At 38.3% G+C, this 20070-nt stretch overlaps 1 protein-coding gene across 1 annotated transcript; it reads right to left on the bottom strand.

The window, feature by feature from the left end:
* Positions 1-11702: 11702 nt before the first annotated feature.
* Positions 11703-18757, bottom strand: LOC120000659 (TORTIFOLIA1-like protein 4). The gene is made up of 6 exons (XM_038848787.1): positions 18578-18757; positions 16453-16944; positions 16099-16219; positions 15177-15751; positions 12714-13201; positions 11703-12073 (listed from the first exon to the last, which is right to left on the bottom strand). Exons 1-5 carry the CDS (start codon positions 18755-18757, stop codon positions 12728-12730), a joined length of 1842 nt encoding a protein of 613 aa, XP_038704715.1. The 3' UTR covers positions 11703-12073; positions 12714-12727.
* Between the last annotated feature and the right edge of the window lie 1313 nt (positions 18758-20070).

Genomic DNA, 20070 nt, shown 5'->3' with positions numbered 1-20070 from the left:
ACCACTAATAACTAGTTATTACCAATAATAACTAGTTATTAGATGTATAGCTAGTTATTACCACTAATACCTAGTTATCATCACTAATAGCTAGTTATTACCACTAATAACTAGTATTAGTTATTACAACTAAAAGTAGGTATAACAACTTACTAGTTATTACCATTAATTACTAGTTATCATCACTAATAACATGTTATTACAACTAATAACTAGTTATTAGATGTATAGTTAGTTATCACCACTAATAACTAGTTATCATCACTAATGACTAGTATTAGTGATGATAACTGGCGATACATCTAATAACTAGTTATTAGTCGTAATAACTAGTTATTAGTCGTAATAACTTGTTATTAGTGATAATAACTAGTAATTAGTGGTAATAACTAGTAAGTGGTAATACATAGTTTTAGTTGTAATAACTAATACTAGTTGTTAGTGGTAATAACTAGTTATTAGTGATAATAATTGGCTATACATCTAATAACTAGTTATTAGTTGTAATAACTAGTTATTAGTTGTAATAACTAGTTATTAGTGACGATAACTTGTAATTAGTGGTAATAACTAGTAATTGGTAATACCTAGTTTTAGTTGTAATAACTAATATTAGTTATTAGTGGTAATAGCTAGTTATTAGTGGTAATAACTAGGTATTAGTGGTAATAACTAGCTATACATCTCATAACTAGTTATTAGTGGTAATAAATTAATGATATGTTTTGTAGTTTATTAAAAATTTAATTTATTTCATATAAATATTTCATTTAAATATAAAGTTGGTGGGTCCCATGATTTTAAAATAAATGAACAAAAAAGTTGACTAAACCATGTGAGAGACCCACGGTTAACAAAGAATAAAAAATAAAAAAATATCTCTCCTATTGTGTCTTTTAAATAGGGGTTGTAAAAAGTAAAAGTGGGGGGTCTCAAAAGCATGACCCGTGATTACATCAACAATTCCAACATCTTTTCTGACAGAAAGGAAAAAAGAATTGTTAGCTAGTACTAGATGGGGGTGTAAGAAGTAATATGGTGGGGTTTAAATAGCAACGCCGAACAACTTTTATTGATTCATGGTTTAACGGTTGAATCAGGATTGGATCAAGTATGAATCGGTTAAGTATAATAATTTATTACATATAAATAAGAATTAGAAAATTGTGATATTTCATAATACTCATAATAATACAAAAATGTTTGAGCATATGTATTAATATAATTTTGGTTATTGATCGTTGGAGGAAAGCTTATATGGAAACACCTGAGTGATAGTTTATTTAGTGAATATCTCTGAAGTCAAACTGTATGGGCTTGGGAGATTTTGAGTTTGATTTTCATTGGAAGCAATTCCTTTATGGCCATGTGCTAGGTTTTGAACCTAATTTACCCTGTCATTTGTGGGAAACTTCTGTGCACATGGATTTGACTGCATGAACTTGGGTTTATATCTGATGTCCAAAAGGCAAACTTGTTTTGTATAGACGTGAAGTTCTCGATTACGAAAAAAATGGAAGCATGCATGGTATAAAGTATAGTTATAATTCACTGCCCACAAAGCGTTCAAGAAAATGTCATTACAACTAATTTAATAAATTCAAAATCTGTTGCTTTCAGAGTTCTTAGGTCATAATAGGGTCTTTGAAAATTTTGATTACAAGTGAATGTGCATTTGAAAATGTGTTGCTTTCAGAGTTCCAAGTGAATTGTGCACGAAAAATTTTTGAATGCATTTTGCTATTGAGTATGTTTGAGTCCATTATATGTTATTGCTTTCAAGTGATAATTTTTTTTGTCTATTGATATTATATGTTTTGTCTTAGAAAATGGATATCAATTCATCTTCTCGCAATCATTTCAGTTATAATCCTCAAGTAAGTTTTGAAAAATTTTCAAAAAATTAGGCATGAATTTGAATTATTGGAGAAAACTCATAGTTGTTACAATGAATATGCTAGGAACACTGAATTTAGTATTCGATTATGGACTTCTAAAAGAAATGAAAGTAATGAGATTATTAGAAGAGAATTCGTATGCCATAAGGAAGGTACTCGAGAAGCGGGTGAATTAAATTCTGAGCGTAGTAGAAAACATCAGATAACTAGGGAAGGATGTAGGGCTAAGATGGTTGTTATAAAGTCTTCCTCTAGAGGGAGTTTCATTGTTTTAACATTTTATGAGACCCATAATCATGTGCTTACAACACCAAGAGAGGCACATTTGCTAAGGTCTCACCGTTCCATATTCAAAGGGACTCTAAGGGTTCACAATATGAACTCTATGGAAAACAAAATCATTAAAATTAAAAAGCATCCAGTAAAAATATATCGTCGAAAATCCTAGATCGTCTAAATCACTGACTCTAAGGAGATCCACAATTTAAACCCTAGATCGTCCCAATATCTCATTGGTTCGTTTCAATCAATTTGTAGGGCAATGTAGATTTGGGGCTTGGGTTTGGTCGATTTGGGGGTTAGGTCGAGTTGGGTAGAAGGAATGTAGGAGAAACGAATGATTGAAGGAATGATGCTTGGTCAATTTGGAAGAGAGCCCTCTCCGTGTCTTAATAATACGAAGGAAGTGTTGTCCGTGTATGAAGAAGGAGCCCAATATTGACCCGTTTGCTTCTTTTGGATCTAAAATAAGACTTCATCTCAGTCGTTTGTCCAACGACTGGGGGTGAAGTTCGTAAATTTGGTACGTATAGGAGAAGTGGTGTATGTGTGTATATATATATATATATATATATATATATATATATATATATATATATATATATATATATATATATATATATATATATCAACATATTGATCATATATGTTTGAAAAAGATTGATGGTGGTAGAAAATTGTGAGCAAGTGGTGAAGTGGATGCATACTAAATAGCGCGACTTAATAATGATATATGACACAAAAGGATCCAAAACATATATAACAATTTGGAAGACATTTTTTTTAAAGATAATCTTATTTGTAGAAGAGTGTATATATAATTATATATCACATTAATTATTAAAGCATACACAATAAAATACGTGGATAGTTACTAAAAGAAAAGAGAGAGGGTGTCTTTTTGTACTTTTGTGTTGTCACAGTTTAGGTGATGAAACGAATCTCCAATCGTTCAACGTTGTCTAATATTCTTTCTTTCTTTCTTCCTTAATATTATATTTTATGATATATATTAATATTTAGAAGAGGTGGTATCATTTCATTGGTTAATGATTGGGTGTCATGAGCCAAACCATATGGACTTGCATGGTCTTGAGTTTGATTCTCACTAGAGACAATATCTTTGTGACCACATATTGAGTTTTGACCTAATTTATAATGTCTTCATGTGGGAAACTTCTGTACTTAGAATCCTGATGGCCTGAGTTTAAGACCATATCAAATATTCAAATGGTAAATTTATATGATATAGTTCTTGGTTATAAAAAAATTTATTTCATTTGTTTATTATTATTTTTCTGCATACTCGTCACTTTGTGCCTTAGAAGCAAACTTAAAGCAACACCAAAACAGTTCAAATCCAACTGTATTCTCAGACTAATTAAAGCTTCCAAACCTTTAATGGGCTGTATTATTGTTTAAAAAAACTATTAAAAAATTATTATATAATTAAGATGAATCTTTTTTATTTTTTCAATAATATAAGATGTAGTAATAGCCATCATTGCAAGCATATCCATAATTTACAAGCACTGATCAAAACCTCAATTTTAAAATCAAATTTCATTATCTGAGATTGATATAAAAGCTAGGTGTTTTTTTATATCAACATATAAATTAATGCATGGTATGAACTGTCTAATTTATGAGCATTGCTTGCACCATGTGCTCTCTCCACTACAGTTTGTTGAGGCCTTTATCGTTTACATTCAATACGCTTTTTAAAATAAACAAAGGGAAGCATCATGTTAAGCCTAAGAGAGAAATTCCATTGTGAAAGGCTCTTATACAACAAGCAATAACAATCATCAAAACATTATAACATGTGCAAGTACAACAATATGTTTTTAACACAAATGGAGCAATGCAATCAACATTATGAAAAAAATCAAAGCCAAGAGAAGTCGGAGTCTCCTAATAGCACTGATTTACTTCAAGAGGATAGATACTCCAACAATTTTTTCTCAACTATTTCTTTTTTATTGGTGATACTAATTAAGATATTTTGAAAAAGGGGAGAAATTTAAATAAACCCAAAAACATTGGCGTCGTCATACCCAAGGGCAGATGGAAGGGACTATACTAGGTTGTAGTCCCCCAAAATTTTTGATAAAAAATTGTATTTGCTTATACATTTATATATAAATAAATTAAAAATACACTTATATACAGTTTTATACATGCATATACCTAAATATACACTAAACCACCTAAATAAAAAAACACACTTTATATACAGGCATATACGTAAATATCCAAGACCCTAATTGTCTAAGGCCCTAAGCGATTAAGGACTCAATGTACCGCCTAAGGCCCTACTTGGTTAGGTCGTAGTATAAGTCTTCATTGTCCTCTTGTGTGAGCGCAACCTCTGTTTGGTTGATTGACGAACTACTTTGTCTCCTACTCTCCTTTGATGATACAATTGTGCAAGCGTGTAATCGTGTCCGTATTGCTTCGTAAGTTCGTCTCAAAAACTCTCAATTCTCGGTAAGCCTAAATGTCTAATCAACTAATCTCAGTAGTAATGTTGTAAATAGTCCTAAAAAAATTTATGTAGGCGTTGCCTTCGGAACCCTGTCTACTTTTGATAGTTCCGCCTAACATCAAATCCTATCTCCCCCCTTGGTCATACCCTATCGACGGACATGTAAGCCTGCTCAAGGCAGCCTTGATTCATTTGATAATTCTTTTTAGGAATAATATCACAGCTTTATAGAGTATCGTTATTCCACTTTTTACTTAATTTATGTTAGGTATCCATTCAGTGCACTATTTTACACCGCCACCATAAATAATGGTGGTGGTGCACCAAACAGCCATTTTGGAACTCAAAAACTGATGCAATTTTTGAACCATTATGGGACAATTCTTAAATTGTTCAAAAGTGGACAATTCTCGGACCATTCTGAAACAATTACACAGTTCTTTCTCAATTTATCCTCACTTGATTATTGAACCAACCATATTAACCTTGTTACTTGTTACACAACCAGTGTAATGGGGACTAACACACAGAGCAATAATATGGATAAGCACAGCTGATCACCAGAATATCAATTGGAGATCTATTAATGAAGTTCTTCAATATTACAGGAGTTCAAAACAACATTAAAGGAAGATAACAAGAACACAATATACGCCAGTTCGAGAGAGCGGCTCTCCAAGATAAATAGGCTAACAACAGATTGAATCATCCAACAACAAACCCTAAAACACAACTCCAATTATAAAGGCTTGCAAGAACTTATCTCAGCCCTTAGATCTGAACGGCCAAGATTCAAGAGAACTTAATAAGAAATGACGTCGTAAAGAGCAGGATTGTGACAATCCTTCCCCCATCAAAAGACCTTGCCCACAAGGTCAGGGAACTGTTCTGCCAAACGATCATAGGGAATCCAGGCAGCCTCAGAAGCATCTTGTCTCTGCCATTTGACCAATAGCTCAGCCGCAGGGAAGTTCCCTTTCTTAACCAGGCGCCTATCCAGAACCACTTCAGGCATGGGTAATGGGAGGCCTTCTGCATTTGTTGGTGGTAGAGTTGAAGAGACTACAGGATTGCTGCCCAGGTGTTGTTTCAATTGGGAGACGTGGAACACGGGATGGATGAGTGACAAAGGCGGCAACTCCAATCGGTAAGCCACGGTACCAACCTTCTGGACTATAGGAAAAGGGCCATAATACCTGGGCGCCAATTTGAGGCTGCGCCTTTGAACTACTGATACTTGCCTATAGGGCTGGAGTTTCAAATAGACCAGGTCTCCAATCTCGAAGGAAATAGGAGTTCTTTTCTTGTCCGCGAACCTCTTCATGGTATTCTGACTTTTGGTGAGGTTGTGTTGTAGGGTGCGCATGATCTCTTCCCTTGACTGGAGATATGAATCCACGGAGGCAATGGCCACTGTCCCTGGAATATAATCACACAAGCGCGGCGGTGGCCGACCATAAACTACCTCAAATGGGGACAATTTAGAGCTGGAGTGTATAGTAGTATTATAGCAGTATTCAGCCAATGGTAGCCACTTCAACCAGGTTTTAGGTTGACTGCCAGCAAAGCACCTCAGATATTGCTCCAGACCTTTGTTCACGGCTTCGGTTTGGCCGTCACTCTGCGGATGATAACTTGTTGTAAAATTCAATTTAGTACCCTGTAGATCAAAGAAGTTAGTCCAAAATGCACTAGTAAAGACCGTATCTCTGTCCGTGACCATGGATTCATGAATACCATGTAAACGAAAAACATTATCCAAGAAAACTTGGGCGATTGAGGCAGCAGTGTAGGGGTGAGATAAAGCCAGAAAATGGGCATATTTGGAGAGTCTATCCACCACCACAAAAAGGACCGATTTCCCCAAAGATACAGGAAGACCTTCTACAAAGTCTAGACTTATGTCAGCCCAGATTTTCGAGGGTATAGGCAGAGGTTGTAGGAGCCCATAAGGTTGCACATTTAGGTACTTAGTCGTTTGGCAACAATTACACCGTTGGACAAAAGATTTGATGGATGATTTCATACCTGGCCAATAAAAATCCCTTTGGGCCCGCTGTAAGGTTTTGTCGTACCCCGGGTGACCAGCTAAAGGAGAACTGTGAACCAGCTCCAAGATTTTATCTTGAATACCAGTGTCATTACCCACCACCAAACGGTTCTTATAAACTAGCACCTCATCACGCAAACTGAAATTATGGCAAGAGATTGGATCTTTGTGTAACTGAGTTATTAATTGTGCTGCCCAAGGGTCCCCTGTGTATGACTGTTTGATATCTGCCAATAATTCAAGAGTAGGAATGGTGATGGCACAAAGGATGGGGAAAGATGAAGTGACCTCCTCTTGTTGCCGAGACAAAGCATCTGCAACCTGGTTATCTTTACCTGGCTTGTACTCGATTAAAAATTCATAACCGAAGAGCTTGCTGAGCCATTTCTGTTGGGATGGAGTCCCTATCTATTGTTCCAAAAGGAACTTCAGACTATAGTGATCCGTGCGAATTGTGAAAGTATGCCCCAGAAGGTAGGCACGCCACCTTTTAACAGCCGACACTAATGCAAATAATTCTTTCTCGTAAGTTGATAAACTCAAGGCTCGCCCTTTCAAAACTGCACTGAAAAAAGATATTGGTCTCCCATTCTGCATGAGAACTGCCCCAATCCCGCTGCCTGAAGCATCACATTCAATCACGAAGGGTTGTGTGAAATCTGGCAATGCCAACACTGGTGGTGTAGCTACCGCAACTCGAAGTGCTTTAAAAGCGCTCTCCGCAGCTGCATTCCATTCAAAATTATTCTTCGTCAGTAGCTTGTACAAGGGTGCTGCAATCGCCCCATACCCCTTTATGAACTTCCGATAATACCCCGTCAAGCCTAAGAACCCCCGAAGACCCTTCACTGACTTAGGAGTTGGCCATTCGCACATTGCACGGGTTTTGGCCGGGTCAGTTTGAACTCCCTGCTGACTAATAATGTGGCCAAGGTAGCCCACGCTGCTAACACCAAAGCTACACTTGGAAGATTTAGCAATAGTTGGTGTCTTTGGAGAACTTCCAGAACTGTGGCCAGGTGGCGCAAATGCTCTTCCCGTGACTTGCTGTACACTAATATGTCGTCAAAAAAAACTAACACAAATCTCCGTAGATAGGGTCTGAACACTGTATTCAATAGACTTTGAAATGTTGAGGGCGCATTAGTTAGCCCGAAGGGCATCACAAGAAATTCATAGTGACCCTCGTGAGTCCGAAAGGCCGTCTTCTGTATGTCCTCCTTTGCCACTCGAATTTGGTGATACCCCGAGCGTAAATCTAATTTAGAGAAAATGCTGGCTCCGTGCAATTCATCCAGGAGTTCATCTATGAGAGGCATAGGAAAATGATCTTTAATGGTCTCCTTATTCAAAGCCCGATAATCAATGCACATCCGCCATGTACCATCGGCCTTGCGCACTAACAGGACGGGAGAGGAGAATGGGCTAACACTGGGCCGAATCACTCCAGATTGCAATAACTCCTTGATAATCTTCTTAATCTCCGCCTTTCGGTAGTGGGGATAACGGTAGGGTCGAACATTGATAGGTGAGGTACCTTCCTTAAGAAGGATCTTGTGGTCATGGGCACGACTCGGAGGCAACCCAGTAGGCTCAGAAAAAACATGATTATAGGTCAACCATAACCGCTGTATATCATCCTGCACCTCTTCACCTGATGAATCAGAAGTAATAGCAAGTAACTGCAATAACACTCCCTATCGTTCCCACTCTTGGAACTGACCAGACCCCGCAGAGACCATGGTGCTTGAAGAAGGCTGTAATCCCACCAATTTACACTGCTAATTTTGATAGAGAAATTCCATAGTTAAGGTCTGGAAGTTCCATTGAACCACCTCCAACATTCGAAGCCATTGGATGCCAAGAACCATATCGCAGCTCCCTAACGGTATGACTAAGAAATCGGCACAGAAAGGACGTTTTTGCAAGCTGAAAGTCACAGCACAGTGTTTGCCTTGACTATGCAGTACATCACCTTTTGCAATTGTGCGGCTGCACTACCAACTGGGCCTTCTGTGAGAGAGTGGGGTCAATAAAATTAAGAGTTGATCCTGTGTCGATCAGGACAACAAATTGATGTTTCCCTATCCGACCTATCAATCTCATCGTACGTGGTGACAAAGCACCAGACAGGGCATGAAGTGAAATCTCTGGCTGTGAAAGGGAAGGGTCATTGCTGGCTGCGGTAGGGGCGGTCTGTCCAATGACCTCAACAGGTGATGTTTCAACAGAAGGAGCAGTATCATCTGTAGACCCAAATTCATCTTGAATTTCAATTAGAAAAAGTTTCGGATTGGGACACTTATGCCCCGGCGACCACTTAGCATCGCAACTGTAACACATCCCTTTCAATCTCTTGTCCCGCATTTGTTGATCTGTAATACGCTGCGCCGCTACCCCTTTGGAAGGAGAGGCATTTGAGTGGCCCTCGGAAGATGAGGGATAGGTGATTGCCGCTGTAGGAGTAAATGCTCCTTTACTGGAGGTCATGCCATAGCCTGGGTATGGTAAGGAGAGAACAGTTGGAGGTGCCGGCAAAGATGGTTGCGGAGATGGGGGAAGGACACTGGCAGTAGACTCCAAATGGTGTGGAAAAGTACCCACATGGGGGTTTCGTGGCTGTTGACGAGTGGCCAAAAGAGTGGCTTCCTGCATTCTAGCAAAGGCATGTGCTGTCGTAAGGGTCTGCGGCATCAACATTTTAACTGGCAGACGAATTTCCTCCTTGAGCCCCCCCAAGAAGAAACTCAATTTATGAGCTTCAGTTAACTCCGGCACCCGTGCAACCAGATCTTCAAATCGAATTAGATAATCTTCCACGGTTCCAGTTTGCTTAAGACGAATTAGATTTTCCAATGGATCTTCAAATAAATCCGACCCAAAACTCCTCTGAAGCGCGGCGACAAAGTCAATCCAAGAGGGAAGCTGACCCGAAGTTTGGAGTTCACGAGACCACACGGCCGCCTGACCATCCATGTGATAAGACGCAATCATAACTCGTTGGTCCACTGGGGTCTGATAGTATGAGAAATAGAGGTTCGTTTTTTGGAGCCAAATGACTGGGTCATCACCAGAATATCGGGGAAAATCCAGCCGAGGATTTCGATTTTGGCGGGGCTTGTTCTCTGCATTGTTATTCCTGCCACTGTCAAGAGGAGGAGCCACGGGAGGCGGTGCCGGTGGAGGAGCCGGATGATCCAGACGGTCCAGGCGTTCTGCCATTGCCTGAAGAGTGAGTTGTTGAGCATCAAAACGGTTCGTGAGAGTTGCGAGTGCATCCAAGAGTTGAGAGTGGGAATCATCGTCAGTCATTGCGCGCGTCTTCACCATGAGAACCGGATGAGCCTCTCTGATACGAATTTGTTACACAACCAGTGTAACGGGGACTAACACACAAAGCAATAATATGGACAAGCACAGCTGATCACCAGAATATTAATTGGAGATCTATTAATGAAGTTCTTCAATATTATAGGGGTTCAAAACAACATTAAAGGAAGATAACAAGAACACAATATACGCCAGTTCGAGAGGGCGGCTCTCCAAGATAAATAGGCTAACAACAGATTGAATCATCCAACAACAAACCCTAAAACACAACTCCAATTATAAAGGCTTGCAAGAACTGATCTCAGCCCTTAGATCTGAACGGCCAATATTCAAGAGAACTTAATAAGAAACGACGTCGTAAAGAGCAGGATTGTGACATTACTTTTAGGGCTCCACTACTGCACCAAATTCTTCACCATCGCGAAACCTCTACTTCTCCTTCATCCAATGCATCTTCAAGCACAGCTTTCTTCCTGGTTATCGTCTAGCAATGCCTCGCGAATCCGATGCTGGTAAGGTCTTCTTATTCTTGGTCGTGTAGTCTTAATTCTTGGTCATGTGTTCTTATTCTCTCTGATTTCCATCTTTATCTTCCATCGCAATTTCCACCATGGTTATCGTTCAGCTCCAGCGACGTTGGTAACAATTTGCTTGATGGTTGAAAATCTCTTATTGATCAAATTCTTGTCGTTTGGTGAAAATCACAAACAATTAAAGACATGTTTATTCGTATCAAACAATGCCACATCATCATTTTTTTTAAAGTTTAATCTTTATTATGGTTAACAAAGATATTGAGATGCAAAGATAAAATCAAGATTTGTATTAAAAGTTCTTAAATAATATATTATAAAATTGTTAGCCCAAAATTTAATTATTTAAGAATAATTAAATATTTTTTAGTTATCCTTTAAATAAAAATTCTTTAATTATTTTGCTTAAAGTGATACCTTATACGTAATTTGTCACAATATTTAAAGCAGTATATATGCTACCAGCAAAAGTATAATCAAACATTACTGACATTTCAGATACTATATATGTTATCATTTTTTACGAGCATATAAACTAGCACCATATATGCTACTTTCAAAATTGTTTACCAAACAAACCCTAGATATGCCACAACAACAATTTAAGAAGCCATAGGTTTTGAATGCCAGCATTGTCATACCAGATTCTGATCAAAGCCATGATTCTAAAACTCAAACTTTGTTAATATATAGCCTAATTACCCAGAGTCCCCTCCCTCATGAATCACTACATTTGATTTGGATTGTTGTACTCCAACCATAACTTGTGTTTTATTCCTTAGATGATCGAGTGATTACGAGTTCTCAAAGCCCTCGATCAATCCACCCCCTTTTAGCCCGGCAAAAGTCATGCATAGGCCATTTTTGTGCCGAGGTCAATTGCAGAAGGACAATGCTAGAGACCCCCAAAATTTAATCCCCAAAAGTCACCCAAATCTATGTGGCATTAAAATAACCATTGATTAAAAACACACATGTAGGACCCACTTCACATCCAACACTTCACAATAAATGGGGGACTTTTGGGGATCACTTTTTGGGGGTCTCAAGCATTATCCGTCGCAGAATTACTAGGAAATCAAGTATCCTGGGATGCTTTCTCAATGTTAGGTTGACATGGGGGATCAATCACAAATTGCTTGTCATAATTATGCCAATGACATGGGATAATAGGATGCTAAATAAGGACAAGACAAACTTTCTATCGTCAAGCAAGTGTTGAAGAAAAAGAATTACATTTATGCAAAAGCTTTCATCACAGCAGACGGGCAGTCCTGCCCCTAATCCAAGGTTCTTGGATGGTCTAACCTTGAAATCAATCAAATCGATGCGGTAAAAATCAGAAATTTCATATGCAAGCACCTCCACTTCGGTCTCGGCTAGTAAGCAGTTTTCAAAAAGCCTATGGTTTGATGACAGACAAATGGTGCTCGTCTCTCGGACATGTTCTGCAGAAAAAAATTACTTCCATTCTGATGGAGCAGGCAATCTGATTCTGATAACGAGAAAAATGGAAACAATCAAGAAATTTTCTAGGAGACTATTATATTTCCAGGAAATAAAATAAGGAACCAGCAGTCCATCCCGCAACTTCAACAACTGTGATAAGGACTTCTATGAGGATTTCAATTATTTTCTCTACTTTTGTGACCTTGAGATAGATTTAACGATGTCTAAACATGGGCATGATGTGGGAATATCTCGTAGTCTTCCTCAATAGACTATTTACATAGTAAAAACTTAGAACGTATTAAACTGATAAATTAATAACTGAAGCAATGCACACTACTCCAATGAGATCCCACGAAATGTACTAGAATTCTAATTTCTAATTGACAATTCAAAAGGAGTTCCTTACCGATTTCAAGGATGCGGTTTCAGTGAGAATAAGACATGTAAAATGGTAGTATATCTTTCTATTTGGACACTGCTCTTGTATCATACACCAGGATTTGAGATATTCAAGAGGTATGGGAAAAGTTTAGTGTAAATTGTTAATGGAAACCTTGATGTCTCAAAACGAAAACACTGAGAGAGTGTCATCAATCAGTTGTCATGCATTTTGAAAGATGATATAATAAACAGATTGCACTAAAGTACAATACAATGCAATTGTAGATAAGATATGTAATTACCTTCTGCTTGGGTACTATGGTGCTGTACAAGTAAGTGATGATGGTCCATCAAGCCGATGGATACCAAGGACTTGTGGTGTCACAACATCAGTGATTTTTCTTTTCGACATAAAATTTGTGAGGGTAGCTGAATTTCCACTGGAGTTTCTGCGAACATCTGCCAATGGGTTCATGATTAATCCACCCCTACTTCTGCGCTGAAAACTTTGGTCATGAAGCTTGTATATTTCAGCCCTGGCTTCTTTAATCATGCTGCCAGAAGACAAGTATCTAGAAGTAGAGTATCGACTTTCCGTCCTCCTCCAGAACTTTGGACTCAAGAATTCTGCACCGGGAAGCTTGCAACAGGCATTGTCTGAAGAATCAGGGTTCATAATTCTTCCATGTGATACTGTCAAGTCATACGATATTTCATCCAATGCCTTCTCCAGGCCATGAACACGCATCTCAAGATAATTTATCCCACTCTTAGAACTCCCAATGAATGCCTAGATTCAAATATCACCAGGAAGACAGGAGTCAGCGCATACTTTTTTACTTATGTATCGGTCCTAACAGTCATAACAATGTGTGATATAAAGCAAAATATGCAAGAAGGAATGCAAATATTGGAGGTTTTCAAGGCAAGATCAAATGAAAAATGTAGCTACACCTAGCAATCAATTGCTAGGGAATAACCAGCCTTAGTGCTCCAATGGGTCAGCAGAAACAAAAAGCGCATGGCAGCAAAAAGGTTCTAGAGAACTTGGTACACGATTTAGTTTCACTTGCTTATCAATAAATATTTTAACAGAAGTATAAACTTTTTATAGATAATATCCTCATGTCTGCACCATAGATAAGTCAACACAAAATTGACAAAAAAAAAACCCTTCAGTATAGATAAAAGATAAAAGAATAGGAACTCTTGTCTATTGCTTCCACTACAATTCTTACTTAAAACTGATACGCCAATTTTTCTTATGTGTCGTACACAATCTAAAACAGACAAAGCTCAAACAACATGATCAGCGTCAATGTTGATTGTTGATTATGAAGAAAATGGTCCCAACCATGTATCCCAAAGAATATGTGATCTCGCAGGAATTCCAACAATCATGAGATATCGCACGTATGGTGGGGAGTTCATTGGAATCCTAATGCCCATTCCTCAGCCATTATAAAGTGAATGCTCCAACTCATCCCAGGTACATACTCTGAACTAAGAGATCACACTTACTCTTGAGAAAGTTACGGACTTGAGTGTTAGAGTGTCAACGGACAGCCAAGGGATGCCCTCTTTTGCTTCTGCAGGATCTGAGGTTCGACATCACAGCCTGGACCTCAACGTGTAGGCCACGCAGAATTTTGCATTGACATTACCGTATGGTCATCATTTCCTTAACAGAAAATCATTCAAGCTCATTGATCCAGAAAATATAAAGCTGGAATGGGAATGGCAAGTTGGATAGTTGGATATAAGTTTGAACTTACAAGTCACAAATTGATCTCCTTAGACCAACCATAGCAGGTCTTGAAGGTACTCAGTTTTGTCATGGCTTATACTTCTTTGACATGTATATTCCTCACAACTATCCATTTTTTCCTCCCCAGACTTTTATAGTGGAATTTTCGGTTTCGACACTGATGGGAATCTCTCTTTGAGATCATGGATTCCAGGAAAATTTGGGCTTCTACAGGTACTAGTTTCAGTTAAAGATAGGATTTGGATGATAGATCTTGTCATCTTCTAAGTGATTCTAAGAGCAAGAATGAGGTTTTCGTATTATCGTGCGAGACCACGATTTGGACGTTTAGGCGTCCATTGAAGGATTTTAAAGATTTTGTTTCAGGGTAATTTTGAAAACGTGCACATACTATTCTTTTGATATATAAGACCCAGATTGGAAAGATAAGCTGTTCTTTAACCTTGTGAGCCGTTGAAGCTAATGATGCTTATTGTCAACATCATTATTGATTATACCAAGGAAGAATTCAAAGACAAAGAAAAAGAGGTGGTGGAGGAAAAAGATCAGAATACGTTGAAGATTATAAAGTTATCAAGAACATGGCATTCATATTACATTAGTTAAAAATTTTGGGTTCAATAATCTTCTACACACATGTTTGTTATTTACCAAAGTTAGTAAAGATTTCATTGTTAAGTTTATTGTTAATCTTGCCAGTTAATTTAGTTGATTAGTTGAATTGTTGTCTTTATCTAAAAGGACTGAATTAAATGTTGTGTTTTATCTTCTTCTTTACACTAGAAGAAAGTGGATTCCCCATAAATGATAAATAGAGCTCATTCTTCAGAAGCACAATTAAAGATAATTTCCTACAGAACTGAAATGCCGTATTCAGATTGGGAAGAGAAGCTTTAATTGATTAACAATACAAAGAAAGTAGAACCTTATGGTGCAACAATTAGGCCATATCATTTATTAACAGAGAAAAGGACAATATCAAGCTTCTGTAGCATACCTGAAGAAGATCCAATAGACTGGATTGCTGGTTTTCAATCTGAACAAGCTGTTCCCGGATCAAAGAAAGATCCTCAGCATCTTTTTTGTTCGAGTAAATTTCTTCCATATCATTGCTGACTACAACATCTGAACAATGGTTATAATTAAAGGGAACCACCCGAGACACAGATCTCAAACCACCAAATTTATGCATTTTGTCATCATGGATCTTGCTAAAGAGAATTTGTTTTGTTTGTGTGGTAGAACTTTCATTGTTCGCATTGTCTACAGGCTCCAGAATTCTGTCTTCATGCCTTTTGAAATTCTCTTCACAAACTGCTGTTAAAGATAGTGAGTGGAGTCCAGTAATTTCAATTTTCCTTTCAGAGGATTTCTTATGATTCAACTCACGGATTGCGGTTGCGTTTGAACTTCTGCTAGTACTAAATGGAGGACTACTTTTCTTAGCAGTGGTCACAAACGAGTCAGACGGAGGGGACCTATTTGTGGGGATAGTTTTCTTTTGCAGGGGTGTTTTGAGACCACCATCATCAGAATGTTTGGAGATGGAGAAAGTAAGCATACTTTTGCATTATCTGGATTCTGGACCACAAAAGAAACAAGAAAAGAAAAAACAGATGTCATCCATTGACTCCCAACATTATATTAGCTACTTATCTTCAAAGTTGAACTAGGAGGAAGATATCAAAGACTACATCCATAAAAATGGAACACTCAAAATGAACCAAAAAATGTAATACCCATCAAACCCCACAACAAGTGCATTTCCTTAAACAAGCTCCCCTATCATTGTTTTAGAACTTTGTTATGCATTATCAATATATTATTATGTTAAACTTTGGAAGGTTCCAAGTGCCAGCTAATAATTTTTACCATTTCTTAAGAAAAAGAAAAGCCCAAAGGAAAAAGGAGATTCTTACCTACTGAAGAAGAAGAAGATATAAATTTAGATGGAAGCACACCGTTCTGCTGCTCCTCAATACCAGGAATCTCCTTCCACAATTCCAAAGTGCGATTCATGGTCTGCCGTACAACCTTTACCTGGTAAACCAGATCCAGTCAGATCAAGCTTCCCAAGATCCTTCTAAGGGGAAAACCAGGGGAAACAAATTAAACCCAAAAGTCACAAACGCTGCATTTTCTTCAGGACAAAACAGTAGCAAACAATCTCGAAGACTAGAACTTTATTTTGCAATCCCTAAAGTATTCGTGTGTAGTCGACTTTCAAATACATCAAATTTCGAAATTCTAAAGTTCAAATTGAGAAATCATACCTTATCAAATCTTCTACTCTCCAGAGCATTCATACAGTCCGCCTTATACTGCTTTGCTAATCCCCTTTCTTCCACCGCCAGTTTCTCCAACGCCTCCGCAGCTGCCTTCCTCGCGGCCCAATCCTCGCTGCTCAAAAACTCCACCACACACGGCACCAACGCATCCAATGTAGCCCTACTCTTCGTTCCCCCAACCCCAATAACACTCCTTATTACCCCCAGCACCGCCGCCTTGGCCTTAAACCCCTGACTCCTCTTCAGCTTCCGTAACCTCGGCGACAGCTTCCTCAGCTGCTCCGTATCCAGCTCCGGCGCTGCCTCAATCACCGTGGCCAAGCACATTGCCGCACCGAGCTGCAAGTTCACGTCCTGTTCGACCACGAGAGACTCTATCAACGGCTTCGAAATGATCGAGAACGTAGGCGAAGTAATCTGAACCGACATTGCGGTGCAGGCATCGACGCAAGCGGATCGTACCGCGAAATTGGAGTCCTTTCGGGTTTGCCCGTTGGGAGGGTTGAAGGTGTCGAGTTGGGAGGTGATCAGTTTTTTATATATAATTTATAGAGAGGTTTGTCTCAATAGTTCTGAACGTTTGAAATGTTCAACGCTTATACTTTCCAACCTAACATCCCCGAACATCTTAAATGGATAAGCCCTTCATGTCACATGCTCGGTCCTATTTTTGTTCATGTCTTATAGCAGTCATTAGATGACTTTGTAGATGGAACGTCAATATGACTTGCTGAGTTGTTATATATATATAGGGCCTGTTTGGAAGAGGTTTTTTATTAGCATTTATGCTACTTGCTAAGATAAATGCTATTTGCCATCCAAACATCATTTTTTGTGCACATATGTCGAGACATTTTCATCAACATTTTATACTACTTTTACAATACTATTTATATGAAGCATTTCCGAAGCATTTGCGTGAGAATTGTCTATTTTGTTCCCACTAAATCTACTTATTCCTAATATACCCCTGCGATTGTCAATTATTAATTAATTAATTAATTGTATTCATTGAAATTATTATTTAATTATGTTAGATAAATTAATTATCTTTATTTTATAAATTAATTTTTATTTTTAAGTACATTTATATGTCTATATTACAACTAAAATGCATAATTCATTTCATTGAAATTATTATTTAATTAGGGTTAGGGGATTTTGGATGTCCCAAGCATTCTGAGTCCTGGAGAGCCGTCTGTCTCGAACAAGGCCTGGTTACTACAGATTTGTCTCCTTATTGTTTTGTTTACAGTTGTTGTCTTCATCAGACATATATATATCTATCATCACTTCAGGTTGTTATATATATTCAATTATGTCCAGTGATTAGTTGTAATATTCTGGTTGCATAACACTTAATATGTGCTGGATGGTTGTGGAAGATGACTCAAAGTTAAATTCGTAATTAAAATACAAAACCAATTACGACTCTTATTGGGCTTTGAGAGGGAAGTCCAAATACGTTTAGTTTAGTATTAGAGTTTTTTTTCTTTCTTTGGCATTGTTCAATGTTCACGTAACTTTTAGGGAGGTCATAGTTGGAGGTTTTTTTTTGTGAGGATTATTTGCACCCATTACTTAACTAACTAAACCTCATTCTAAATAAATCATCGTAAAAAAAATAACATTTATGAATATACCCCAATTTCAATTTTTTTAAAAAATTTTCAGTCTACACCATATGCACAACAGTAAAACCAGAAGTGACAATCTCAAAAAACAAAGCATACATGTATCATATATGCAAACACCAAAACATGAAACTTCAAGCTGAAACCCCAATACTAGCATAAGCTAAAAGCACAACACTTGTTAATAATTGGCTGATGATTCTACAACTTCAACTTTCATTCGTTTAAAAAGTTCAAAACTCGAGACCCAGTACATTACATGGGAATGACAAGCTGATAACTCTCAAAAAGTTTGTTCAATTCATGCAATTCACTACATCTCAACATGAAGGAATATGAACATCTTTTGCCTTGCACTATTGCTAATACCACAAAGGAAAGATAATCTGACAACCATTAAAAAGAAGATGTCCATAACGTTCATAAGTACATATCAGCCAAGTAATTGAACGCTTGCTACGGGTATAACCACTTACCATTGCATTCAAAGTAATTGAATTCCTCTGCGGCATTCCATCAAACACAAGATGAGCGGACTCTAAATCATTGCACAAAATAAACCCATTAAGCAAACTGTTCCTCGAAGCAACATCTTTGTTCTCCATATGCCTAAACACCAATTCAACCATCCCAACTTCTCCATTCCTGCTATACATATCAATTTAACCATGCATGACAAGCCAAGTAAACCTCTTCCATGCCCACAAGCCAACAGAGCAGCAAGTGCTGAATGGCCATCAGGTGAAGGCTTCGTCTGACATCTGCATTACTCCGGTGAAGGCTCCGTCGTCTTGGGGAGTGATGGGTATGGAGAGTGAAGGGAAGATGGAGAGTGAAGGGAAGAAGGGAAATGAGAAGTGGTAGGGCCAGCTGGGGTGTAACGCCCTGACCCGGAATACGTTACTTTTGGTACCATCTAAATCAAACCATAATAAATTCAATCATCACACCATAGGAAATTTCGACAGCACCTCCCCATAATACGGAGGATGCCAACCTGGAGTAAACACGCAGCAAAATCATTAATATAATCACAACCTAGGCAGGGCCTCCGACCATCTAACAATTCATATCACAGTTTAATTCTCAATTCTAAGCAGGGTCTCAGGCCACCTAACAAATCATACAATCAACCAAATTCTCACATCTAAGCAGGGCCTCAGGCCACCTAACAGTCACACATAATTTCTCCACACAACAACATATATAATCAGCATCCAACGCAAATAGCAATCCAGCAAACAAATAAATCGTCAGGACACAAAGTCCACAAACCCGGTTCGGGAGTCCCGATCACACGGAGTACCCTCCCTACCGTCCATCCCCCAGTCAAGAATAGGGATATCACACAACGTCTCAACTAAGAAATATAGATACGACCAAAATAGTAATAACATAAATCAAGTTTAGAACTATCTAGTCCTATCACTCTCCAGGGGTCCATCCATGTCACGCTCCCTCCTCCTGATCCGCGACCCTGGTACCGGAACTAGACTCACCTGCGAGGAGGGAATAGGAGAAAGAAAAGGGTGAGCGAAAGGCCCAGTAAGGAATAATAAAGAGTAAGTGAATAACATAAGGCTGAAATATTAAAGAAAGACACAAATGCAACAATATGATAGCTAACATCATGTACACCAAACACAAGTAGATAACCACACCATACGAGATCCTAACTTGGCCCACCGGTATCCCTACACATATCGGGACCCTGAACAGCCCAACGACATCATCGCATGGTGTTTCGAGCACATATGGAATCCTGATCCGGCCCACCGGCATTCCTGTAGTCATGGGAATCCTGAACGGCCCAACGGCATTCCACATTTCACATCAATCACAACTAGGAGATATACGGGTCCATACCCGACATCTTCCATGCAATTACAATGCATGTCCAACATGGTTATGCAATAGGGTATACATACAACCTAAATATATATATATATATATATATATATATATATAT

The sequence above is a fragment of the Tripterygium wilfordii genome, chromosome 6 (assembly GCF_013401445.1).
Source record: "Tripterygium wilfordii isolate XIE 37 chromosome 6, ASM1340144v1, whole genome shotgun sequence".
Classification (NCBI taxonomy): Eukaryota; Viridiplantae; Streptophyta; class Magnoliopsida; order Celastrales; family Celastraceae; genus Tripterygium; species Tripterygium wilfordii.
Note: the sequence above shows the minus strand (reverse complement) of the source record. Positions and strands in the feature narration are given on the sequence as shown.